The following is a 26,665-nucleotide window of genomic DNA, read 5'->3' as shown; positions in this document are numbered from 1 at the left end:
TTTAATTTTTTTATTTTTAAATTTTTAATTTAAAAAAAAAAAAACAAAAAATCTTTGAGAAAATAAAAGAAAAATAAAAAGGTATAAAAGAACTAAGAAAAAAAAAAAAAAACAAAAAAAAAAAACATAAATAACAAAATAATAAAAAAACACTTGTTTGGTGTATGAAAGTGCCGATTTAGGAAACATTTAAAAAAAAAAAAAAAAAAAAAAAAAAAAAGGGGTGTATATTTTTTTTTTTTTTTTTCTTAAAATTTTTTTTTCTTACACTTTTTTTCAATTAAAAATAATATTTATATATTTTTATATATATATATATTCTACTTTTTTTTTTTTTCAAATTCATATATAATATATAGTAATAGTAATAATATTTAGTTAGTAATATTACTTAAAAGCAATATTAAAAATAAAAATAAAAATAAAAATAAATAAATAAAATTAAAAAACAAAAAGCAAAAGCAAAAAAATAAAAAAAACAAAAAAAAAAAAAAAAAAAAACAAAAAATAGTGAATTCACTTTCACTATTATAAAATAATTAATTTATAAGGTGGCAACTACAAATAGTAATAGTAGTATTAATAATACTCATCTTACAAATGTTTCAAAACAAGGTGGGTTAAGGAATAGAAGTCATTCATTTTCTGAAGATTTATCTCAACCTCATTCACCAATTTTAAAGAAAAAATTTCCTTCTTCACCTTCACAGTCAAGGAATAATAGCCATAATAACACACACCATAGCCACCACAATACACATCAACAACATAAAATACCTGATAAAGTTAGCACAATTTTAAAGTCAACAACAATGGAAACTAGTAGCAATAGTAGTGGCTCATCATCCTCACCACCGTCACAACACCAACAACAACAACAACAAAATTCACAATTAAATTTATCATCTCAGTCATGCTTTTCAAATAATAGTAGTTCAGCAGCTGATTTTAATAACTATATGGAATCAAAATTATCAGAAGAAAATAATTATTATAAAAATTTCAATAGTAATTTGGATAGAGGAGATAGTTTCAAATTGGAAAAGGAATCAATCAAAGATACAATTAAAGATAATATTAAAGAAGATAAAATTTGTAATGATAATAACAATAGTAGTAGTAGTAGTAGCAGTAGCAGTAGTGGTAATAATAATAATAATATAAAAGATGGAAGAGCTCCTTCACCAATTACTACCCAACAAATATCACCAAATAAATTAATATTAAATACAACTAAAGCAATAACAAAGCCAACGCCAATATTGAATACACAACAAACACCCACCACAACAGCAACAACAAATACAAGTACATCAACAACAAATTCAACGCCAAGTAAATTTAAAAAGATTAAAAACTCAACAATTAATCCAACTATTGAATTTATAAGTAAACCAAGTTTATCAGTAATGTTTGGATTTAGTCCAATCTATTTTGTGGAATCAATTTTCATTGTGTTGTTAATATATATACTTTCAAACTTTGTACTTAAAGAGACATCAGTTTATGTCATCTCTATATTTGTCATATACTTTGTAATATATTTTGATAATAGATATCAAATCATAAATAAGTTAAGTAAATCTTCAATAAATGATAGCGATAGTAGTAGTAATAATAATAATAATAATAATAATACTACCACAACTAATAATGATAGTGCATCAACAAAAGGTAATAATAATAACGAAATCTCAAGTCCAGAAACTTACCAAAAAGATGTTAAATCTAAAATTAATTTTTATGAACATGTAAATATAAGCTCAACCAATTTAAATAATGTAAATACAACATCAAATACACCAATAACGAATCCTTCAAATGTAAATCAACCTTCAAATATAACAACAGCAACAACAGCAACAACAACATCCACCAACAATAATAATAATGTCAATAATAGTATTAATAATAATAATAATAATAATAATAATAATAATAATAATAATAATAATAATAATAATAATAATAATAATAATAATAATAATAATAATAATAATAATAATAATAATAATGGCAATAATAATGGCAATAATAATGGTAATAATAATAATATACTATCAAAAGAGAATAGTACAAATAGTTTATTAAATAATTTAATATTAAATAATACTAGTGTTGGTAAAACTCATAATAGATCATCATCAGGTTCAGATAGTATTCAACCACCACCATTACCAACTGGTGGTTCATCACATAATATATTTTATTCAGCATTCCCTACTCATCCATACACTGATATAGACCAATCATCAACTTATAGAACTAGAACATTTGGTAGTAGTTCTATAAATAATAGAAAAAGTTTACCACCTGAATATTATAATCAATATTTAAATTTCTTAGCTCATTCAAATAATAATAATAATAATAATAATAGCAATACAAATAATAATAATAATAATCAATCAGTATCAGCACCAGTTAGTCAATTAGCAACACCAGTTTATCAAACACCAGGTACAAATAGTGTTGTTGGTAATTTAGAAAATGATAATGAAAATAATAATGATAGTTTCTCAGATATTAATGATAATAATAGTGTTGTTGGTAATGATTTTGAACAAGATGATCAAATTTTACAAAATAATGGAATATCAACAACTACATCAACAATTGTACCAACTAATGATGAAACTAAACAAGAATTATCACAATTGGAGAACAGTAATAAAGTAAGAAGTACTGTTAGTAAGTTTATAAAATTATCAACTGGTGTTGAAGAGAAGTTGGATTGGGCCATTGCTCAACAATGTACTTTACAACCACCAAGATCTTCACACTCTGTCACTGTTTATGGTTCATCATTGGTATTGATTGGTGGTGAAGGTATAACTGGTGAGAATTTAGTTCAATTCATCGATGTAGAGAGAAACCTATTCATATCACCAAAAGTAACCGGTGGTAAAGTTGGCCCAGAGTCAATTTATAATCACGACTATTGTAGAATTGGTAATAAGTTTTACTTGTTTGGTGGTTATGTAGCTGGCAAATTATCAAATAAATTGTATGTTTTAACCATTATGGATGATAGTACAGTACATTGGTCATCACCTAGAATTAGTGGTGGTTGTATACCTTCACCAAGATATGGACATACTTTCACTCGTTATGGTAATAGATTCTTATTGTTTGGTGGCTACGATGGTGAACAATGTTTAAATGATCTCTATATATTAGAGCCAGAAACAATGTGTTGGTCAACCGTTACAAACATTAAAGGAGGTCAAACACCATCTGAAAGATTTGGTCATACAAGTACAATTTTAGGGGAGAAATTAATAATTTTCGGTGGTAAAGGTATAAATAATAATAATAATAATAATAATAATAATAATAATAATAATAATAATAATAATAATAATAATAATAATAATAATAATAATAATAATAAAGGATTGGTCGAATTAAATGATACCCATATTTTATTATTAAATGAAATTGATTCAAGTTTTCAGTGGCAAGTTGCAAGTTTTCATCAAGTTTCAGAGATACCATCAGAAAGATCATTTCATTCAGCAACACGTGTCGGTAGAAATATCGTTATGGTTGGTGGTAAAAAAGATGATTCAAATGGTAATCCAATTGCATTAAGAGATTGTTGGGTATTATCATATCGTATGCAATGGTCAAAAGTTTCTGGTGTTCAATTCTCTCCACCACGTTATAATTTTGGTTTAATTAAAAATGGTAGTAAATTATTTATATTAGGTGGTAAAGGAAATAATAATAATATTAATAATAATAGTAGTAGTGGTGGTAATAATAGTAGTAGTAGTAGTGGTAATAGTAATACTATCATTACAAATACAACCAACACTACTAATAATAATAATAATAATAATAATAATAATAATAATAATAATAATAATAATAATAATAATAATAATAATAATAATAATAATAATAATAATAATAATAATAATAATAATAATAATAATAATTTATCAATATTAGATGATATTTGGTTTGTAAATACAGTAACACTACCAATATCATCATCAGTTACAATGATAAATTATTCAGATATTAAAATTGATAAAGAGATTGGTAAAGGTCATTTTAGTAAAGTTTTAAAGGGTAATTGGAAAGGTAAAGATGTTGCAGTAAAGAAATTAAATTCAAATAAAGATAAAGCAAGAGAAGAAATGATTCAAGAGTTTAAAGCAGAGGTTGAACTATTGGGTAGTTTACAACATCCAAATTTGGTGACATGTTATGGTTATTCGTTGAATCCAATGTGTATAGTTATGGAATTCTTACCAAGTGGTAATCTATTTGAATTAATCCATTCAAAACCATCAGAACAACAACAATCAATTAAATTGGATAGTACATTGATATTGGCTATAGCTTTCGATATTGCACGTGGTATGCAACATTTACATACGAGAAATATAATTCATAGAGATTTAAAATCAAGTAACCTTTTAATGGATAAACATTTCAATATTAAAATCGCAGATTTAGGTATCGCCAGAGAAACTTCATTCACTCAAACTATGACTACAATTGGTACAGTGGCTTGGACTGCTCCAGAGATTCTTCGTCATGAATCTTATAATCAAAAAGCTGATGTTTATTCTTATGCAATCGTCCTATATGAGCTATTAACTGGTGAAGAACCATATCAAGGTATTCCTCCAATGAATGCTGGCATTTTAGTTGCTTCAAAAGGTTTAAGACCAGAATTACCAGATAATTGTGATCCAAATTGGAAGAAATTAGTAGTTTGGTGTTGGTCTGAAGATCCAAATAAAAGACCATCTTTTGAAGAAATTACAAATTATTTAACTAAAACTTTTTAAAAAAAAAAAAAAAAAAACCAAATTATTTATCAATTATATTAATAATTAATAATAATAACAAAAAAAAAAAAAAAAAAAAATTCTTTATTTATTTATCAATAAAAAAAAATATATATATTTATTTATTTATAAAATTTTCCCAAATAGTTTTTAAAATTAAGATTAAACAATTAATAATTATTTATTTTTTAATAACCCATTAAATTTAAAGTTAAAACAGAACAAATTGAAATGGTTATATTATCCCAATCACGAAGTGGTAAAGATTCGATTAGTGTTGAAATTAAACAAACCCAAAATAATGATGGTGCTAAAACTATTGAAGGATATAATAATCTATCTTGAAGTAAAGTTAATAATATAAAAGTACCAATGAATGAACAAATAAAGAATGCCAATGAACCAATTAATGTCTTTTCTCTATTGTAAGGTATTCTTTTAGTGCCATATTTTAAACCGAATATCGCGGCAAATCCATCACCTAAACATAATACTCCAATTGTAATGATTGAAATTGGGGAGAACCAGAAAATCATTGTTAATAATGATATGATAATTCCATATGAAAGTGGTCCTAATAAAAGTTCTCTTGGTGATCCTGATCTACTCATTGATTCTACTGTCTTTTGATCATTAATAATTCCTAATCCAATCAATGCATATTGAAAACTAATTATCAATGGAACTAATCCAACAACTATTCTTGAATACCAATTAAATTGTGGAAATATTCTCCATACTAAAACATAAATTATACCTGTACCTATATGTATCTAAAAAATTATTTTCATTTTTTTTTTTTTTTTTTTTTTTTAAAAAAAAAGGTTAAAAATAAAGTAAATAAAATAAAATAATTATAAATTTATTAATAGTTACACATTTTCTTGAAATTTCACTTGAAATAACTTTATGTTTTTTTAAAAATTGACAAAAATTTAACCACATCAAACATATCATACTTAGAGTTAAAAACGGGGCAATCAATTCATTCATTCTTTTAAAAATTATTTTACTATTATATATACTATAAACCTATTATAGTAGGTATAAAAATAGTTTTAAGTTTTTTATTTTTTATTTTTTTAATAATTTAAAAAAAAAAATGGATATTTTTTCTTGATATTTTTTTTTTTTTTTTTTAACTTTTTTTATTTTTTTTTTTATTTTTTATTTTTTTTTTAAAAATAATTAATTACACGCGTATGTAATATTTTCACCTTTTTTTAATTTTTTTTTTTTTTTTTTTTTTTTAAACAATGATTTAATTTATATCTAAAAAAAAAGATCTTTATATTGGTTGACAATATGAATAAAAACAAATAAAATCATTTACTTTTAATTTATTATTTTTATTTATTTTTTATTTAATTAATTATTATTATCTTTTATTATTATTATTATATTTTAATTCTCTAGTTCTATCTTTCCAATGTAAATATTTTGTTTTAATTTTATGCCTATTTTGAATTCCTAAACTTACAAGTAAACCAATACAAACTACACCAACAGCAGAAAATATATAAGTATAAACTGGAATTGATTTTCTTTCCATGCAACTATTAAACATTAATGCCATTGATTTATGACCACTTTTTATTGAAACTTGACAACCATTTATAATTGAAGAATTTGAAATTGTTTTTTTATTATTTTCAATAGCATCAAGATTATTGTATGTCTGAAATTTAATTGAACTAAAGTTTGAACCAACCAATGAATTATATTTTAAAAATTCAAATTCACCATTACTAATCATATCTTGATGAATTAGAAAAACCAATTCACAAGAATTATTACAATTTGTTAAATTAATAGTTTGATTAACATTTATGGTTGTAAATGATTGATCTTTATCAATTGTAATGATAATTTTTGAATTTTCTGATGAAAAATGTAAATCACCATTAATATTTAATTGATTTGGTGTATATTGTTGACCAATTTCTCCACTCATATTAACTGAACCAATGATTGAACCATTTCCAACTAAATAACCATTATTTAAATTTAAAGGTCTAATTGAACTAATTGAGCCATTATTGGATAAACTAATTTTACCATTATTATCTTGATAGAATAATTTAAAAAATGTATGTGAACCTGAAATATGTAAAACTCCACCATCATTAAAAAATGGTAAATCAATTTGACTTTTATTTGTAAATGTAGTTTCATTAACATCAATACATTTCCAATTACCTTTATTCCTTATAATTGATTCATTTAATAATGATAATTCACCATTAATATGATTATGATAAATATGTGAGGAATGTTCGAAATTACCAACATTTGTAATTGATGTACCATGAATTACATGAATAATTCCAAAACTTTTAACTACACCAAGTGGATTAATATTGATTTTTGTATTATTTAATTTTATCACTGAATATCTATCATAAATAAATTCACCTCGTTTACCAATATCCAATGTACAACCATCACAAAGAAATGAAGCATTCTTTTCAATTTTAAAATGACCAAATGTTGAAATTTTCATTTTATTACCAATGATATCACCACCAATTGAAAAATTTGAATTTGTTTGAATAAAAGTATCATTAAATGATAAAACACCATCTAAATAAATTTCACCTGTAATATTTAAAACTGATTTTGTAAAATTTGAAGGTGAATCAGTATGGGCTATAAAACTACCATTTAAATATAAAAATGATGAGTTGAGAATGATTGATGAATTTAAATAAATTGAACCTGGTACAATAAATGTTGAATTTTTAATTTTTAAAGTTGTATTTGATTCCATTATTAAATTACCATTAATATTAAAGTATGAATCGACAGATTGAACAAATGATTCATCCTTTAAAATCAAATCACCATTTAAAATAACAGATGCTAATGTTGAATTTATAAATGAATTATGATAATGTACTAATGTTCCATTAATTAATAATTCACTACCTCTTTTACATTTAAAAGAGGATTTATCAAATAGGTTTAATCTACCAATGATACTACATTTTCCTAAATGTGAAATTTCAACTGCAGTTTGATTATAAACTCTAAAATTTTCAAATGTTCCATTAATTATTAATTCTGAACCATTGTAAATATCTAAATAAGAATCAAATAATAACATTTGACCACCTAAAACTTCAACAAAACTACCATTATAAAAGAGAATCGAAGATTTATTATAAAGTTTAAAAATTGAATTTTCAATTGTACCATTTGAAAAATATTCAAAAACTAATGTTGAACCATCTATTATGAATTCTGTATTATAAATTTTTAATGTAGAATTCTTATGTACATTAATTGCACTATCCATTTCAATGGTTACATTTGATTCTTTAATATTTTGAATTGATTCATTTAATATTAATTTACTTTTTTTTAATTGTAATGATGTTTCTAATATACTAAACATTGAACGAATTAACGTCGAAAGTGAATTATTTGTCATTAAATAATTACAATCACTACCAACGAAATCTATTAATGATGTATCAAGTAACATAAAATTTTTATTAAACTCTGTATTGTTTGTAAAAATAAACATCGATCCATATATCCCATTTTGGAAACCAGAGAATTTTGTAAAACTATTTATATAACATAACCCTCCCAAATTCAATTGACCATATATATTTAACGTTTTCATTGAATAAATACTAAAATAACTTTGAATATACATTGAACCAAATAAATTTACATCACCACCAATTATCATTGTACCATCGCCAATTGAATCTGCATCAAATATTAATATTGATCCATTATCACTTGTAAATTTTTCTTGAATTCTTAATTGTGTCTTTATTAAAAATGATGAATTTGGTTTAATTTCTAAACTTTTTATTTTACTCGATTGATTCATCACAATATTAAAACCACTATCAATTATTACATTATCTGTTACATTTGGTTTTAAATTTGGTTTCCACAATAAATCATTTGAAAAATTATAAATAATATTATCGTTACTATTATTTATTTTTTTTAATAAATTTAAATTTGTGGTTTTTATAAAATCTGATTTTATAATATTAACATTTAAAAATATAAAAAATAAAAATAATAAAAATTTCATTTTTTTTTTTTTTTTTTATCAAAATCTATTTTTAGAATCTATTTTTAAAATTTAAAATCTAAATAAAAAAATAATTTTTTTACATATTCTTTTTGATTGTTGTTGTTTTTTTTTTAAAAATATAAAAATAAAAAATAAAAAAATAAATAAATAAATAAATAAATAAATAAATGAAAAAAATAATAATTATTATTAACAATGTCAAAAAAAAAAAAAAAAAAAAAAAAAAAATTTATAATATTTAAAAATATAATGAATATTTAAAAAAAAAAAAATAAATAGTTAATATTTTTTTTAGTGTTAAAATAAAAAAAAAACAATTAAAAGACGATTATTAAATCATTTGTGTGTTAGACAATAATTTTTTTTTTTATTTTTATTTTTTTTATTTTTTTTATTTTTATTTTTTATTTTTTATATTGTATTATAATAAAAATAAATTCAATTAACAAATTTACACCATGTTGATATTAACAGATAAATATACCCCAGTTGTTATAATACAAATTACAAAACTCACAAAAACACAATAACAACCACACAATTCGAATTTACCCCCAATTATATGATAAAATAATCGTTTTTTCTTTTTTTGATAAGATCATTTATAACGATCCATATTTATAAAAATATAAATAAATGAGATTATTCCCTTTTTTAAACTACATATTGTAATATAAAAATTAAAAAAAGAAGATATTATATAATTATTTTAACACATAAAAATAATAAAAAAAAAAAATTGTTATTATTTTTTTATGTGTTAAAATAAATATTTTAAGATAATTTGCAAAACCACTTAACCCCCAAGTAACAACCACTCATTCTCAACATACATGCATACATACATGTATGCACCAATTTAAATAGGTTGAAAAAATTTACTTAATTATTTTATTTTAATTTGAATGATAGAACATTTATTTCAAATAAAATTATTTTAAAATTATTTAATTAAAAATTATTTTTTTAAAAAATATTAAAATGAACTTCCACTATCACAGCCACCAAAACCACCACCACCACTGTCGCAACCAAAACCACCACCACCACTGTCGCAACCAAAGCCACCACCGCCACTGTCGCAACCAAAACTATTGAATCCTCCAGAGTCACAAGTGTTCAAAGAACCACCCCAATTCATTCCGTTACTTCCACTGCTAATGAAATTGGGATTTTTATTAAATGATCTCATTTTTCTTCTACTTTTAAAGTAAAATAAAAAAAGAAAATTGGTTAGTCATCATATTATTTTTACATTTTTTTCATTAGTGATATTAGTGATATATCTACCTTGGAGTAATAGAAGAAAAGAAGTTATTGGCAATAATTGAAACTAATAAAAAGAATGGCTCATCATATTGTTCATTTAAAAATAATTCATAATTTACTCCAAACCAAGCACTATTGAAATGAAAAATAAATTAATTTTATTATTAGAAGAATTCGATTTTATTGGAATTTTTTTTTTTTTTTTTTTTTTTTTTTTTTTTTTTTTTTTTTTTTTTTTTTTTTTTTTTTTTTTTTTTTTTTTTTTTACTTACTTTCCAATTAATTTATCACCATCATAAATTTCAAAACCACCAAAATTAACTTTTGATTTTGGTGGAATTATAAAATATTGTTGACCATTTATCATTGTTAAATTATAATTTGAATGAGAAAATAATCTTGTTTTCCTTTCCATTGTTGATATTAATTGATTTTCTTTATTTAAGATTAAATGTTTTGAATGAAGGGATAGGAAACTCTCTTTTTCAATTTTAAATAATTCATCATCTTTTAATTCTGGTTCTTTTATTGAGTAACAATCTTCAATTTTAAAATTTTCATTATTTTTATCATATTTATTATTATTTGGATTATTTGAATTATATTTATAAAAATCACATTTCCTATTCTTTGGATTTAAATAACATTCATAAAGAACTTCCTTTCTTGTATCATCTAAAATATTAATTTGTTTATTTGAATTATAATATCCATAATTATTACCATAACTAACAATATATTTTTTCATCATTTTTTTAATATATATTTAATTAATTTAATATTTACAAATATATTATTTTATTTATTTTTATTTTTTTATTTTTTTATTTTAATTTTTTTTTTTTTTAATTTTTTTTTTTCTTTTATATTCATTTCATCAATACACCAAATTTTGCATCCCCTTTTGGAAATTAATGTTTAAATATGGAAACATGTACAAATCTACGAATGTTTTATTTTTAAATTTTTTTTTTTTTTTTTAATTTTTTTTTTTTTAATTTTAATTTTTTTTTAAACAATTCTAAACTATAATTAATTTTAATTTTATTTTTTTTTTAAACAATTCCGAACTATAGTTGATGTTTATATTAATTTTTTTTTTTTTTTTTTTTTTTCCTTTTTTCTTTCCTGACAATTGGAATTCTAAATTAATTAATTTTTTTAAATGAAAAATAATGAATGCAATTGTTTATAAATTTAAAAGATTATTTTAAATTTATTTTAATAATAATAATTTTGTTTTTATATTCATATAAACTTTTTAAGGGGTCAAAAAATTAATATAAACTATTATCCATTGTTTTCTCTATGAACACAATCGTCAATTGTAATAACAATTGCAACAAAGAAGGATGGTTCGAAATTCTCTGATATATCCAACATATATGTATCACCCCATGATAATACTCTCTTTGTAACACTGAAATAAATAAATAAATAAATAAAATAAAAGTTAGTTATTTTATAAGTTGTAATTAGATGAAAATTTCATAAATAAAAAACATACCTTCCAATTGGAAGACCATCATCTAAGATTTGAAAATTATAACTAAAAAAATCACCTTTACATGTGTATTGCTCATTTTCATTTAAAACGATTTCTAATTTTGGTTTAAACAATGATTTTTGTTTAACTGTTGCCAAAAGGTTATCATTACCATCATAGATAAAATATTTTTTATAAAATGAAAATTTAACTTTTTGTCTAATTACAAAAATTAATTGATTTGTATCTTGGCTAAACATTTTTATTTTACTACCCCAACTGAAAACAGAACCTTCACAATAAAATCTTTAAAATGAAAAAAAAAAAAAAAAAAAAAAAAAAAATTTTAATATCATTATTTAAAAATAATAATAGGGGTATAGAAAATATTTTTACTTTTTATTTTTAAATTCATCATATACATTATATTTCTCACCAAAAGAGAATACTTTTTGTTTTATATATAATTTTGTCATTTTTATTTTTATTTAGATTTATATAAGTTTTTTACTATAAGTTTGTTTTTTTTTTTTTTTTCTTTTGTTTTTTTATATTAAAAAAAAAAAATTTCTATTTTTAATTTTTTTTATTTTTTTTTTCATTTTTTTTTTTTTTTTTTTTTTATTTTTTTATTTTTTTTTATTTTTATTTTTTATTAATTTTTTTTTTTTTATATTAAGACTTTCACAAAAATGTAACACCTGGTTTTTTTTCTTGTTTTTTTGAGATAAATATCATAAGATTGTGTTTCTTTTTTTTTTTTTTTCTAACCTGACGCCAAAATGGAGTATATAAGGAAAAAAAAAATTTCAATGATAAATGTTTTTGTTAATTAAAATTATTAGTTTATTTTATTATTTTTTTTTTTTGTCAAATATTTTACCAAAAAACTATAATTAATTTTAAAACTAAAAATAGATAAGGTTAAAAACCAAGATTTGGTATTAAAGAAAAATAAAAAATAAAAAAATAAAAAAATAATGTTAACAGAAATGATTATTATATCCATTTTTTTAATCATTAAAAAATTACTTTTTTTCCATTTATAGTAATTAAATAGGAAAAAAAGAAAATTGGTTAGTCGTCATATTATTTTTACTCCTCCATTGGACAAGTATCACTAGTTTGTGTTGCTTTTTTTTTTCCAACATGAGGCCAAAATTGAGTACAAGGAAAAAAAAAAAAATTTGATTGTAAATGTTTTTTTATATTAAAATTGATAGTTTATTTTATTTATTTATTTTTTTTGACATATATTTTAAAAAAAACTATAAATAATTTTAAAACTAAAAATAGATAAGGTTAAATAACCAAGATTTGGTATTAAAAAAAAATAAAAAAAAAAAAATAAAAAAAAAAATAATAAAAAAATGTAAACAGAAAGGATGATTACATCCATTTTTTAAATTAATTTTTTTTTTTCTATTTATAGTAATTAAATAGGAAGTTCATTTTAAAATATTTTTTAAAAAAAAAAAAAAAAGGAAAAAAAGATTTTTTTTTTTTTGAAAAAATTTTTTTTAAGATTTTATTATAAAAACTCAAAATTTTTTTAAAAAAAAAAAAAAAAAAAAAAAATATTTCCACTTTAAATCTTTTTTTAATGGTTTTAAAAAATAATAATAATAATAATAATAATAATAATAATAATAATTAATTAATTAATTAAAGATAAATAAATTTTAGTAGTGACAATTAATAAAAAAAAAAAAGAAAAAAAAAAAACAAGTGCCTAATTTAATTTTAAAACCTAAAATAATATAAAAAACACTTAAAATTCCTCGCCGGTTTTGATTTTTTTTTTTTTTTTTTTTTTTTTATTTTATTTTGTTTTATTTTTTTAAAATATTTTTAAAAATCTTTTTCATATTACTAAAGTGAAAAAATGAAGAATGAAAAAGAAAATCTTTTATTAGAAAATCTAAAAAAGATAACAACAATAGCCTATCACAAGGAAATTGAAATTTATTTATCAAAATTAAAGGATGATAAATTAATAAACATGGTCAAAGGATTAGTTTTATCACCAGAAAAGTTTGTAAAAGTAATGGATAAAGCAATTAAATATAATGAATTTACGAAATCACCATCAATTGAACATCCTTTATTTAATTCATTAATTTTGAATATTAATAAGGTATCACAAGTTTTATTAAAATTGGATGAAAAAAATGATGATGATTATGGTGATCATGATGATGAAAATCAATTAAGAATTAAAGAAGATTTAAAAATGTTATTAAATGGTTACATTGAACAATTAGAAATTTATTCAAAAAATTTAGTTGAACTAGCTAAAAAAAAAGATTCAAATTTATATGAAGAAAATCCATTAGTATTAATTGATAGTTATGAAAGTGATGGTAATTTAAGATATAGAAATTTGAATTCATTGAAATCGGCATACCAAATTTCATCGTATGATCCTGATACGTTATCTTATGTGAAAGATAATGAATTTGGAACGAGTTATGTCTCAAGATATGATGAAATGTATTTCAAAGTTGACAACGGAAATACTTTACTGAGACCAGCTAAAGAACATTCAATATTCCAATTCTATAAACAACTTTATCCAGATTTAGACTACTCATTGGTTACACCAACGAAATTACTATATTTATCAAGATTACCTTTCTTACCAATCGAATCTAGTAATGAGAAAAAAGAATTTTCAAAACAGGTGCAAGAGAATAATTTAAGTAATTCCATTGGAGCTGTATTTGAAAATAATCCAACTTTAAAAGAAACCATTAAAAAATGTTTAAAAGAGAGAAATCAATCATTATTCATTCAATCTTCTTTAAAGGTTGATGGTGATTCTTTTACTGATGTTATTGAAAATTTTAATAAAAAGATTGGTTCACTACCATTGGATGAAGAAAGTTTTAGTGCTCATGTTCTGTCAAACTTTTTAATAATGTCAACAGATGCAAAGGATGATAATTACATAATTGAAAAAGGTACAAAAAGAATAATTGGTATTGATAATGATAATTGTTTACAATCTGATGAAATTGAAATCAAAAATAATGATTTGCAAATTGGTGTTAAGAATATTTTATTCACGATTGAGCCATTAATGTTAAAAAGTGTAAATTCTATAATTAGAAACCAATTTATTAAACATAATCCATTTGTTTTCATTTTAAATTGGATTAATAGTTTAAAAGAGAATAATGAAATTTATGAAACTTTATTTTCAAAAACTTTAGAAGCTGAATCAAGAATAGCGAATTTTAGAGAAGATATGGAAATTCCATGGACTATTTCAATTCGTTTCATTAGTAATATGATTGACAGATTTAAAATTTTAATTCAACAACTTTCAATATCTGAAGAGATTACTCATCAAGATTTATTTAAACAAGTTCATCCATTTGCTTATTATTATTATAATTTCTTTTCAAAACATTTCGGTCATACAAATGTTAAAGATCAAGCAAGAGATATTTTTCATGGTAATTTAAATTTAAATCAATTATTATTTAGACATGGTACTGAAGCTGAAAAAAAGTTATTAAAAGATCAAATTAATCAATACCTTAAAGAACAATCGAATCCACTTGATAAATCAGATGTTTCATTTGATAAAATCATTAGATATATCATTGCAAAAGCAGAATTTAAAGATTTTCAATCAAATAATCTTCATTTAATTCAATGGTTAGAAATGGTATTTAATTATTTTAAAAATGAAATGAGCTCTCCATTATTTGAAGTCAACCCTAACTTTATTAAAAGTAGTACAGATAATACACCATTCTATAAAATTCATAAATCATTTTTTGATTCAAAGAAATTAGTTTTAATTTCATTATTTAGAGGTTTTGCAAGTGAAGAATTAATTAATAAATTTATTAAGTTTATTAATTATTCTAATCAAGAAATTATCTCTACAAATGAAAAATCAATTTTACATTCACTTTTAATTGATTTTGATTGTATTAGTAATAGTAATAGTGAAGAAAAGAAGAAAACTGATCAAGTTTCAAAATATATTTTATTATTAATTAAATCATTTGGATTTGATATTAATTTAGTTGAAGATGGTAAAACCATTTTAGATTTAGTGGTATTAAATAAACAATTTGAACTTTTTAAATTGTTAATTGATTTAGGTGCGGGTAAAAATTCAGATCAAGTTTTAATTTCAAATTATTATTGTCAACAATTGACCGACGATGAAAGATATGATTTTAGACCTTATTTAAAATTATTATTTCAACAAAATCCAAAAATATCTTGGGCAATAACTTTGAACAAATTATTACCAATTGTTGGATTGGATGATAATGATGATGAAGATTTTAAAAAGAGATTAATTTCACCAGTAATTGGTGAGAAAAGAATAGTTTCAAAAGAATTTTGGAATATTTTATTCGATAGTGAAACTAATCAACCAATTAGAAGAAATAAACATGGTGGAAGATCTGTAACCTTTATTAATGATGTATTTGGTAATGGTATCTATTTCAAATTTGAGCCACAATTCCCAGGAACTGAACTTTCCGTAATTAGATTATCTGAAGCATTATTTGGTTTTTGTTCACCCTATTGCGAATTGGCTTCGATAAATGGTGGAACACCAGTTTTATTAATTCAACAAGTGGAAGGTATAACTTTAGCTGATGTTATAGATAACCCAGATTCTTTTAGTGATAAAGAAAGTCAAGAACTATTAAATAAATTAGATCAATCAAATATATCAAAACAATTAGTAACAAGTATGTTGGTAAATAATGCAGATGGTAATTTAGGTAATTTTATTATCTCTCAAGTTATTGATGATTCGAATCATAGTGAAGATACTACCAATTCAATAAATAAATATAAATATAAACTATATTCAATTGATAATGAACAATGTTTTATGCCTTCTGTGGCAAAGGTAAGTGGTCCATTTAATTTATTAAGTAAGGTATCATATCAAACTGAATCTGCTTTATATTTATTTGAACAAATGAAACAACCAATACATCAAGATGTTATTGATGCTATTAAAAATATGGATATCTATAAAGTTTGTAGAGATTGGGTAACAAATTTAATTGATCAACATGATGCTTCAATAGATCACTTTAAATCAAATGAAAAATTATTATTAAGTCAAAGAATTACAATTATTGGTATATCTTTTAGTAAAGGTATGATCAAACAAATGTTTAGTAAATTAACACGTTTACAACAAATAATTACCTCACAAACTAATGAAATTAAAGATAAAGAAAATAATAGTCCTGATCAAGAAAATAATAATAATAATAATAATAATTTTAAAAAAATTACACACTTTGAATTATTAGAAGAATTAGAACCAATGATTGCAAATAGATATAGAGATTTATTATTTAATTCAGATTTATCATTAGTTGGAAAATATAGAAAATATTTTAATCTTAAAGTTGGAGAAGATACAGGAACAACAAAAAATAAATCTAAAATTTTATTAGAATCTAGAGATTTACCAGATTCTAATGAAATTCAAAATGCTCTTTGGAGTGGTAATTTTGGACCAAGAAAAGCATTGGAAGAATTGGATGATTTTTGTAAAATGAAATTTCAAAATATTCATCACTTTTTTGAAGAGTTTGAAAAAAATAGTAGTTCTCAATTTAAAATTGAAATTAATCAATTTGCAACATTTTTAAGAGAAACCAATTTCAAAGATTTTAGTGAAACAAGACAAAAATCATTATTTGAAATTTTAAAGAATAAAGAAATAGCTTCGATATCATTGGTGAATTCTATAGTGACGAGAAATGAATTATTAACTTTTAAATTGGATACATTGGTAGTATTAGATCTATCAGAATGTCTTGGTATTAAAACTTTAACATATGATTATGCAGGTTTTATTTTTTTAAAATTTCCATCTTTAAAACGTTTTAAAATTGATAATTGTATAAATTTAACAAATGTTAGAATAGAAGCAAACAATTTATCAACAATCAGTGCAATTAATTGTAAAGCACTTAAAGAGTTTTATGTGATAATGGGAAATGTTACTCGTTGTATTTTTGAAAACTCAATTTCAAATCTAAGTGTATTAGATAATATTAAAAAATTTTCAAACTTGGTACGTTTAGATATTTCTGGTTCAAATTTACAAAGTTCTGAATTATTTTTACATTTTAATAATTTAGAGGTATTGCTTGCTCGTTCAATTAAAAAATTAAAATGTCTTTATTTTAATCTTCCTGTTGCTCATACTATTCTATTAGAAGGTTGTGATGGTTTAGTGGATTTATTGGGTGAAGCTAGATCTTTAAAAGTATTGAAAGTACCTCCATCCGTTAATGGTGCTGATCCTATTCATGATCCAAGAAATAATTTATTAAAAGCTCAATTAGCAAGAATAAAAATTAATTTAATTGGCACACCAGATAATCCATACTTTTCACATTTTCGTTCAAATAATGACTATGTAATTACAAGTGAAACACCAAACAACAACAATATTAATAATAATAATAATAGTAATAATAACGATAGTCCTTTAAGAGGATTTGTTAGTAAAGATGTTGAAATTTGGACAAGAGGTGATCAAAATATTGGAAATCATAATCTTTTTAATATTTCAAACTATATTTTCGTAATCTATGATTTAGATAATCCAAAGAGTATTGCCTCTTTAACACTTCCATTAAATTTAATATATACAAATACTTCAATAGTTAAATCAAAGTTGGAGCGTATTCTTTTAGTTTGTGGTGCTTCAAACTCTTCATATATAACAATTTCACCGGTTAATAGAAATTTAATTAAAGACTTTATGGAAAAATATAATTTTAAAGACTCTTTATTTTTATGGTCACCAACTAGTTTTAATCATAGACATCAAACCATTCAATCATTTAAAAACAAAATTGATAATTATTTATTTCCAAAGAGAAACATTAATTTAGAATCAAAGGAAACAACAGATTTAAAATCATTTTATAAACCAGACGAGGTTAGATTTAATAATGAGATATTTTTAAGATGTTTTAATGATTGCGAAATTCCAGATTTTAATCCTCAAAATTTATTACTCGATTCTCAAGTTGATTTATATTATTTTCAAATTCCAGATCAAACAAGACGTTTATATTTAAAAAATATTGATCAAGATTTAGTAAAGGGTGTAATACCTAAAACTATTGTCTCACTTCATATTGGTTCAACAATGTATCAACTAAAACCAAATTCAATTCCAAGTTCGGTTGAAACTCTATATTTAGAGGAAAACTTCTCATCATCTCTTCTTAGTGGAATTATACCAAATAGTGTAACTTTATTAGTTTTAAATGATATTAAAACCCCGATTTTAGCTGGTTCAATACCATCAAGTGTAAGGATACTAAAATTAGCAAATGGTTTTAATCAAAATTTAACAAGTGGTTTAATTCCTGAAACTGTCAAAAATTTATACCTTTATGATATTAAAAGTCAACTTTCAATTGGATCAATACCATCAGGTGTAATTTCATTAACCCTAGGTAACGGATTCAATCAATCGATAACCAAAGGTATTATTCCTAGTACTGTTGGTTATTTACATGTTTATAATATTAAAGAACCATTATTAATTGAATCAATTCCAGAGCAATTAACTTGTATAGAATTTCATAATTCTTATAACTACCCATTAACCAAAGGTATAATTACAAATGGTATTGAAAAAGTTCACATTCATTCTATAACTTATCCATTAATAGAAAATGAAACATTTCCACCAAGTGTAACATCATTACATATTCATCAAAATTATAATCATATAATTCATCCAAATACAATTCCCTCAACTATTAAATATCTTAAAATTGAAAATTTAAAACAACCATTAATAATTGGTTCAATACCTAAAACTTTAACAACATTAGAAGTTCCAAATTTAGATTATTTTAAACAAAATATAATTAATATTTTACCACTAGAATTACCTAAAATAGTTTTTACAAATTAAAATAAATTTTATTTATTAAAGAAAAAAAAAAAAAAATAAATAAATAAATAAAAATAAAAAAATTAATGTTGTAAAGTAGTTGTTGTAGTTGTTGTTGTTGTTTTTTGTTGATTATTATTTTGTTGTTGTTGTTGTTGTTGTTGTTGTTGTTGTTGTTGTTGCTGCTGTTGTTGTTGTTGTTGTTGTTGTTGTTGTAATAAAGATTTTGATAAATTAAAAGAAACTAATTTTAAAATTTGATCAGTTTTTAAACGAGAATTACCAACTTGTTTTGAAACTTTAATCCAGTGTTCACCTAAATTTGGTTCAGCTTCAACACATTTCTTTAAGATTTGATCTTTATTTTCTGGTTCAAATTTTAAAATAAAAGCATAATAATAAGCCCAACCATCACCAAATTCTGGAAAAGTTGTAGTGACACGTTGATACCATTGTTTAGCTTTATCCAATTTACCATCCATCCAAAAGATTTTAGAGACTTGAGTGAATACATATGGATCATTATTACAACGATTCAAAGCATCAACACATTTATTACGTTGAGAATGTCTTGGTTCCATTGCAATTAATTCAGCCCAAAGTTTACCAGATTTTGGTGATGCTTGAATTCCCAATGCCAATATAGTTGCTGCTTGTTTTCTATTACCTAATGAATCTTCAAATCTAACAAACTCTAAAAATATATCATCATCTGTTGGATTCTTTAATTTTGCTTGTTCTAACAATGCTCTAGCACGATTAAAATTTTGATTACGTTTTTCAAATCTACTTGCTTCTATCCAAACTGAACCATTATTTGGACATTTAACTGTTGCATTTTTATATGTTTGACGAATTATTTCAATTGATGTTAATGAAATTTGTTGTAAATTATTATTTTGATTATTTTGATTATTTTGATTATTTTGATTATTTTGATTATTTTGATTATTTTGATGATTTGCTATAGCTTGACGTTCTTCTAATTGTGCTTTCATTAACCATAATTTAAAACTATTTGGATATTTTTGTAAACCTTGTTCAATTAAAGATAATTCAAGTTTTTGATCACCACCTAATTCACGTTCTAATAAAGCAGATTTCATCCAAATTCTTTCAGTACCTGCTATTTCTCTTGCTTTCTTTAATAGGTTTCTTGCTGCTCTTAATTCATTCATTTCACTTTCAATCTTTACGGCTGCAACCCAAATATTTTCACTACCAGGATTAAATTTAAATGCTTGTGCTAAAATTTCTCTTGCTTTTGCTACATCACCAGAGATCCATTTCTCTTTGGCATACATTAACCAAAGGTTTTCATATTGTGGACATTTTTGTGTTGCTTTCTCTAAAGTTTGATCCAAAGTTTCCTTGGTACCATGTTGTTTCTCTAATTGAGCAACTTTTAACCAAACCGATTTCTTTGTTGGGAAAATTGATAGAATATGAGCATAGATTGCATTTGCGGTTTTAATTGAACCTCTTGATAAACATTCTTCAGCATCAATTACCCAAATTCTCTTTCTATCATCATCTTCAATACCCATACCAATGGTTTCATAGATGATTGCTTGGCAAGTGACATAGTATTGATTCTTTTCAGATTTCTCTGCTTCGGCTATCCATTTATCACGATTCATTACATTCATAACACCAGAACAAAGTGATTTAATTGCTTTCTTTATAATCTTATTTACATTATCATTTTTACCTTGTGATTCTTCCAATTGTGCAGCGGAAATCCAAATCTCTGATGAGGAAGGTAATGCTTGACGAGCCTTATTTAAAACTTCACGTGCTTTTTCATAGGTTTCTAAATTTGCCAATGCTAACCAAAGGTCAATATTATCAGGAACACATTCAACTGCACGACCCAATAGAATACGAGCATCTTCAGGTTCCTCCAATTCGACTGCCTCTTTCCAAAGTTTGACAGAAGTTGGTATGAATTCAAGTGCACGACGTAATACACGTTTTTTCATTTTCAATTGTTTCTCCAAATTTGCAGCGTATAACCATATCTTTACCGAATGTGGTATCACACGTACAGCTTGTGCTAAAACTATCTTTGCATTGTCGGGTGTTTGTAAATTTGCATTCTCTATCCAAACCTCTTCACTGGTTGGACATTCTTTACATGCTTGTGCAATGATTTTACGAGCATCCACTATTTTACCAGCCAATACCTCTAATTTTGCAGCGGCAATCCAACTTGGTGAATGTTTTGGATTGGATGTAGTTGCAGATTTAAATAATAAACGTGCCTTCTTTATATCGCCAACCTCTGCGTCTGATGCAATACGTTTACTACGTAAATCGGTTAAATAACCTTTTGGATCCACACATGTCTTTCCTGAAACATTATCAGATACTTGATGTAATTTTAAATCCAATACTGTCTTTCTAGCTGATCCAACCTGTGTTAAATCTGTTGTTGATGTACCTGATGAATTATCAATACCACTTAAACCAATACCTGGTGCTGTCATTGCATTATTGGTTTGTAAAATTGAATAAGTTTCATTCTCTGATTTAGCACGTTCCAATACTGAATCTGGTACTGGTGTATAAATTTCCATTTTCTTTCTTTGATTTCTTCTTGATAAATCACCAGCATCAGGTAATGATGCCCATTGATCCTCAGAGACTGTTGCTAAATCCTGTTTAAGATCTTGTAAATGTTGTTGAATTTTTGGTCTTGATTCACGTTGTTTCTCAATTTTTAATTGTTCATTTGCTTCACGTTTCTTTTTTCTACGTGAATCCATTTTACTATCAATTGCATCCCAAATTGCATCTGCGTCTTTATCTTCTTGATCATAACCTTTATTTGAATCAAATAATTTATCAGTTGAACTACCTTCAAATTCATCAAATCTACCATTATCACCACCACCACCACCTTTATTTGATTGTTCATCTTCATCCTCATCTTCTCCACCTGTATTTGATGTTAATTTTGATTTATCATCTCTACCTGGAAATCCTGGAATATCTGAATTTCTTGCTGTACCAATATCTAATCTAGTTGTAAAACCAACTGCCCTATTTTAATTATATATATTATTTTATTTTTTAAAAGACATTGTTACTAATTTTGAAATTAAAGATGTTTTAGTTTAGTTTTTTTTTTTTATAAAAAAAAAAAAATAAATAAATAAAAATAATAATTATAAATTTAAACTTACCCTCTACCAAAGCCAGCAATATACCCAGGAGGAGGTTCTTGATATAAAAAGAACCTTTTATCTTTTTGCAATATATGTGCCATAAATATTTGTTTTTATTTGTTGAAAATATACATATATATATATATAATTTGTGATTTTTTTTTTTTGTTTTTTGGTTTTTATTAATTGAAGAAAAAGAAATAATTTTGGCGAAAAAAAAAAAAAAAAAAAAAAAAAAAATTTTGAAAAAAAAAAAAAAAAAAAAAAAAAAAATTTAAAAAAATAAAATTTTTAAATAACATTTTGAAGGTATCATTCATAAATTAAAAAAAAAAATCATCCACGTGTCTATATTAAAATTTTATTTATATATTTTCGACAATCCCTTTTTTTTTTTTTTTTATAAAAAAGGAATATAATATATATAAAACAAGAAATGAATCTTTTTAGTTTTTTAGGCGATATGCTACATTTAGGTAGTATGCTTATTTTACTTTTCAAAATAAAGAATGATAAATCATGTGCAGGTAAATTTTAAAATTAACATAATAATAATAATTATAATAATAAAAAAAAAGTATATAAAAAGGTATTAATTTTATTTTATTTTATTTTATTTTTTTTTTTTTTTATTTTTTTTTTTTTATAAAATTATAGGAGTTTCACTTAAATCACAAATATTATTTACAATTGTATTCACAGCAAGATATCTCGATCTTTTCACCAACTATGTTTCACTTTATATTACATTTATGAAGATAACATATATAGCAGTTTCATATTACACATTACATTTAATAGCAAGAAAGTATAAATTCACCTATGATAAAGATCATGATACTTTTAAAATTGTTTATTTAATTGCATCATGTGCAATTCTTTCATTAATTACATATGATAAAACGACAATTGGTATTTATAGTACATTTTTAGAGGTAACTATTTATAAAAATAAAAAAATAAAAAATAAAAAAATAAAAAAAAAAAAATAAAAATAGAAAATCATTTATTAATATCTTTTTTTTTTTTTTTATTTATTTATTTATTTTTTAAATAGATTCTTTGGACATTTTCAATTTATTTAGAATCAATAGCAATTTTACCACAATTAATACTTTTACAAAGAACAGGTGAAGTTGAAGCATTAACATCCAACTACATTGTTTTATTAGGTGGTTATAGAGCATTTTATTTGTTTAATTGGATTTATAGAATCACTTTCTATAATTGGAGTGGTAAAATTGAAATGCTTAGTGGTTTACTTCAAACTATTCTATATGCCGACTTTTTCTATTATTATGCAAAGAGCAGAATGTATGGTAAAAAATTAGTCTTACCACAATAAGTAATAAATTATTAAATAAATAAATAACAAAAATAAATTATAATAAATAAATTATAATAAATAAAAATAAAAATAAAAATGAATTAAAGAAATTCAAAAAGAGTTTAAGAAAAAAAAAAAAAAAAAAAAAAAAAAAAAAAAAGAATTATTTTATTTTCTTATTTATACAAAATTTAATTTTATTTATTTACAATATTTATTTTTTATCATTTTTTATTTTTTTATTTTTTTCTGTGAGGATTCAAGATATCCCAATTGTTGAAAAACTTGAAAATAATAAAACTGAAACAAATAAAGTAAAAAATAATGAAAGTGTTGAAACTTGATCACTCTCGAATTTCTCTAAAATAGTGTTTAAATAAAATTTGGTTAAAATCCTTTATTTATTTTTTATTTTTATTTTTATTTTTATTTTTATTTTTATTTTTATTTTTATTTTTATTCATTAATATTTTTATTATTATTTAAAATTTACCATAAATATAAGTTGAAATAATTTTTAAAGGTGATCCATAAAATATTCTTGTAATAAATAATGAAAATACTAAATAATATAATGAAACTAATATAATTTTATGTGAAGTTGGAACATTTTGAATTGTCCTTATAATTGTATTTGCAATAAAATAAAAAAATGACAAAAGAGTATATGATGATTTAATTATTTTCAAATAAGGTGTCATTTTTTTTTTTATTATTATTATTATAAATTAGGGTTATTACTGGTAAAATTAAAAAAAATAAAAAAAAAAAAAATAAAAAAAAAAAAAACAACACAACATCAAAAAAAAAAAAATAAAAAAAAATAAAATTAAAAATGAAAAAAAAAAAAAAAAAAAAAAAATTAATTAAACTTTTGGTATTATGTATTATGGTATTATGGTATTATGGCCAATCTATTTTTATTTCAATCAATATTGATTGTTGGATTTTTTCATTTCTGATTTTTTTTTTTTTTGATTTTTTTTTGATTTTTTGATTTTTGATTTTTGATTTTTTACAATTTTGATAAACGAAGTGCGCCATCTAATCTAATAACTTCACCATTTATATAAGTATTTTCAATTAAATGTTGACATAAGAAAGCAAATTCTTTTGGTTTACCCATTCTAGATGGAAAAGGAATTGATTCATTGATTGATTTAATTGCAGCTTGAGGTAACATTTCCACCATTGGTGTTTCGAATGTTCCAGGTGCAATTGTATTGATTCTAATTTTTAAAGTAGCAAATTCTCTAGCCATTGGTAGTGTCATACCAACAACACCACTTTTGCTTGCAGAATATGCAGATTGGCCTACCTGACCCTCGAATGCAGCAACTGATGCAGTCATAATGAAAACACCTTTCTCTTCCTCTTCTTCACCACCATCTTTTGATGATGGTTGATTTTGGTTATGTATTATATCAGCAACTAATCTAATTACATTGAAAGTACCAATAAGATTAACCATAACTACACGAGTGAATAAATCCAATGGATGAACTTGACCATCCCTTTTAATTACCCTTTGTGCAGCTGCAACACCTGCACAATTTATAACACCATGAATTTCTTTAAATTTCTTTAAACAATGTTCTAATGATAATTTAACAGAATCCTCCAATGTTATATCAACTGATGAAAACATAGTTTTATCACTACCTAATTCTTCAACAACTTTTCTACCATTTTCTTCATTCATATCCATTATAAATATATTTGCTCCTAATGATCTAAGATGTCTACTTGTCTCTAATCCTAAACCTGAAGCTCCACCTGTCACCACAAATGTTTTCCCATTAATTTTCATTATTTATTATTATTATTATTATTATTAAAAATTTAATATATATGTATATTATATGTTTATATGGATGAAAAAAAAATAAAATTTTAAAAAAATAAAATAAAAAAAACAAATTATTTGTTTGTATTCGGGGTGGTGTTTATTAATTTAATTTTAAAAAAATAAAAAAAAAAAAGACTTTTTTTTTCTTTTTCTTTTTTTTTTTTTAAAAAAATTGGCAAATTGAATTTAAAATAAATAAAAAATTCAAATATTCAAGTTTAAAAATTATTTGTATTATTATTATAATAATTCTTTTATTTTTTAAAATAAAAAAACATATTAATTTTTTTAAAAAAAAGTGATGGAAAAATAAATATATAAATGAATGACCATATTTAAAAAATGAATTTACTTTTTTTTTTAAAAAAGATTTATTATCCCAATATTTATTTATACGTTTGGTTTATCTTTGATACCACGGTAGATGGCAATGAGGGAGACGGATGAAACTTTGACAACCTTGAAACGGACGCCTGGAATATCACCGACAGAGTGACCTGAACGACCGAGACCAGCAACTAAAACTTTGTCATTTTCTTGGATGTAATTTAAACAACCATCGTTTGGAACGAAAGCAGTGATCTTTTTACCGTTCTTTTTTAATTGAACTCTGACACATTTACGGATGGCAGAATTTGGCTGTAATAAAATAGATAATTAAAAATTAGTATAAACCCCTAAAAATATATTAAAAAATTTAACCTAAACCTAAATAAAATAAATCCTTACTTGTTTGGCTGTATTTTTAAAAATAATAAAAAAAAGA

At 22.7% G+C, this 26,665-nt stretch overlaps 11 protein-coding genes across 11 annotated transcripts in view; 3 read left to right on the top strand and 8 right to left on the bottom strand.

Annotated features, from left to right (window-relative positions):
* Positions 1 to 812: 812 nt before the first annotated feature.
* DDB_G0272254 (Kelch repeat-containing protein) lies at positions 813 to 4,808 on the top strand (the record flags this gene model as incomplete). The annotated part of the gene is made up of 1 exon (XM_640083.1): positions 813 to 4,808. The coding sequence occupies one exon, from the start codon at positions 813 to 815 to the stop codon at positions 4,806 to 4,808; it is 3,996 nt and encodes a 1,331-aa protein (XP_645175.1).
* A 188-nt stretch (positions 4,809 to 4,996) lies between these two features.
* On the bottom strand, positions 4,997 to 5,801 carry DDB_G0272380 (hypothetical protein; the record flags this gene model as incomplete). The annotated part of the gene is made up of 2 exons (XM_640082.1): positions 4,997 to 5,571; positions 5,705 to 5,801. The coding sequence occupies 2 exons, from the start codon at positions 5,799 to 5,801 to the stop codon at positions 4,997 to 4,999; spliced, it is 672 nt and encodes a 223-aa protein (XP_645174.1).
* A 385-nt stretch (positions 5,802 to 6,186) lies between these two features.
* DDB_G0272378 (hypothetical protein) lies at positions 6,187 to 8,655 on the bottom strand (the record flags this gene model as incomplete). Its single annotated transcript, XM_640081.1, has 1 exon — positions 6,187 to 8,655. The coding sequence occupies one exon, from the start codon at positions 8,653 to 8,655 to the stop codon at positions 6,187 to 6,189; it is 2,469 nt and encodes an 822-aa protein (XP_645173.1).
* Positions 8,656 to 9,847: 1,192 nt separating this feature from the next.
* On the bottom strand, positions 9,848 to 10,891 carry DDB_G0272376 (hypothetical protein; the record flags this gene model as incomplete). Its single annotated transcript, XM_640080.1, has 3 exons — positions 9,848 to 10,073; positions 10,162 to 10,272; positions 10,413 to 10,891. The coding sequence occupies 3 exons, from the start codon at positions 10,889 to 10,891 to the stop codon at positions 9,848 to 9,850; spliced, it is 816 nt and encodes a 271-aa protein (XP_645172.1).
* Positions 10,892 to 11,430: 539 nt separating this feature from the next.
* DDB_G0272252 (hypothetical protein) lies at positions 11,431 to 12,102 on the bottom strand (the record flags this gene model as incomplete). The annotated part of the gene is made up of 3 exons (XM_640079.1): positions 11,431 to 11,560; positions 11,648 to 11,932; positions 12,023 to 12,102. 3 exons carry the CDS (start codon positions 12,100 to 12,102, stop codon positions 11,431 to 11,433), a joined length of 495 nt encoding a protein of 164 aa, XP_645171.1.
* A 1,409-nt stretch (positions 12,103 to 13,511) lies between these two features.
* On the top strand, positions 13,512 to 19,574 carry DDB_G0272122 (hypothetical protein; the record flags this gene model as incomplete). Its single annotated transcript, XM_640078.1, has 1 exon — positions 13,512 to 19,574. The coding sequence occupies one exon, from the start codon at positions 13,512 to 13,514 to the stop codon at positions 19,572 to 19,574; it is 6,063 nt and encodes a 2,020-aa protein (XP_645170.1).
* Positions 19,575 to 19,636: 62 nt separating this feature from the next.
* prpf6 (TPR repeat-containing protein) lies at positions 19,637 to 22,824 on the bottom strand (the record flags this gene model as incomplete). The annotated part of the gene is made up of 2 exons (XM_640077.1): positions 19,637 to 22,598; positions 22,742 to 22,824. The coding sequence occupies 2 exons, from the start codon at positions 22,822 to 22,824 to the stop codon at positions 19,637 to 19,639; spliced, it is 3,045 nt and encodes a 1,014-aa protein (XP_645169.1).
* Positions 22,825 to 23,159: 335 nt separating this feature from the next.
* Positions 23,160 to 24,068, top strand: kdelr (ER lumen protein retaining receptor; the record flags this gene model as incomplete). Its single annotated transcript, XM_640076.1, has 3 exons — positions 23,160 to 23,250; positions 23,381 to 23,658; positions 23,781 to 24,068. 3 exons carry the CDS (start codon positions 23,160 to 23,162, stop codon positions 24,066 to 24,068), a joined length of 657 nt encoding a protein of 218 aa, XP_645168.1.
* A 464-nt stretch (positions 24,069 to 24,532) lies between these two features.
* Positions 24,533 to 24,751, bottom strand: DDB_G0272126 (hypothetical protein; the record flags this gene model as incomplete). The annotated part of the gene is made up of 1 exon (XM_640075.1): positions 24,533 to 24,751. One exon carries the CDS (start codon positions 24,749 to 24,751, stop codon positions 24,533 to 24,535), a length of 219 nt encoding a protein of 72 aa, XP_645167.1.
* A 314-nt stretch (positions 24,752 to 25,065) lies between these two features.
* On the bottom strand, positions 25,066 to 25,860 carry DDB_G0272128 (hypothetical protein; the record flags this gene model as incomplete). Its single annotated transcript, XM_640074.1, has 1 exon — positions 25,066 to 25,860. One exon carries the CDS (start codon positions 25,858 to 25,860, stop codon positions 25,066 to 25,068), a length of 795 nt encoding a protein of 264 aa, XP_645166.1.
* A 429-nt stretch (positions 25,861 to 26,289) lies between these two features.
* Positions 26,290 to 26,665, bottom strand: part of rps23 (40S ribosomal protein S23) — a gene marked incomplete at both ends in the record, with an annotated part of 982 nt that continues 606 nt past the window's right edge. Inside the window, 2 exons of the mRNA XM_640073.1 lie at positions 26,290 to 26,538; positions 26,629 to 26,636. Coding sequence (XP_645165.1) covers positions 26,290 to 26,538; positions 26,629 to 26,636 — 257 coding nt within the window. The remainder of the gene's footprint in view (positions 26,539 to 26,628; positions 26,637 to 26,665) is intronic.

The sequence above is a fragment of the Dictyostelium discoideum genome (genome assembly GCF_000004695.1).
Source record: "Dictyostelium discoideum AX4 chromosome 2 chromosome, whole genome shotgun sequence".
NCBI lineage: Eukaryota > Evosea > Eumycetozoa > Dictyosteliales > Dictyosteliaceae > Dictyostelium > Dictyostelium discoideum.
This window is presented reverse-complemented; position numbering and strand designations above follow the sequence as displayed.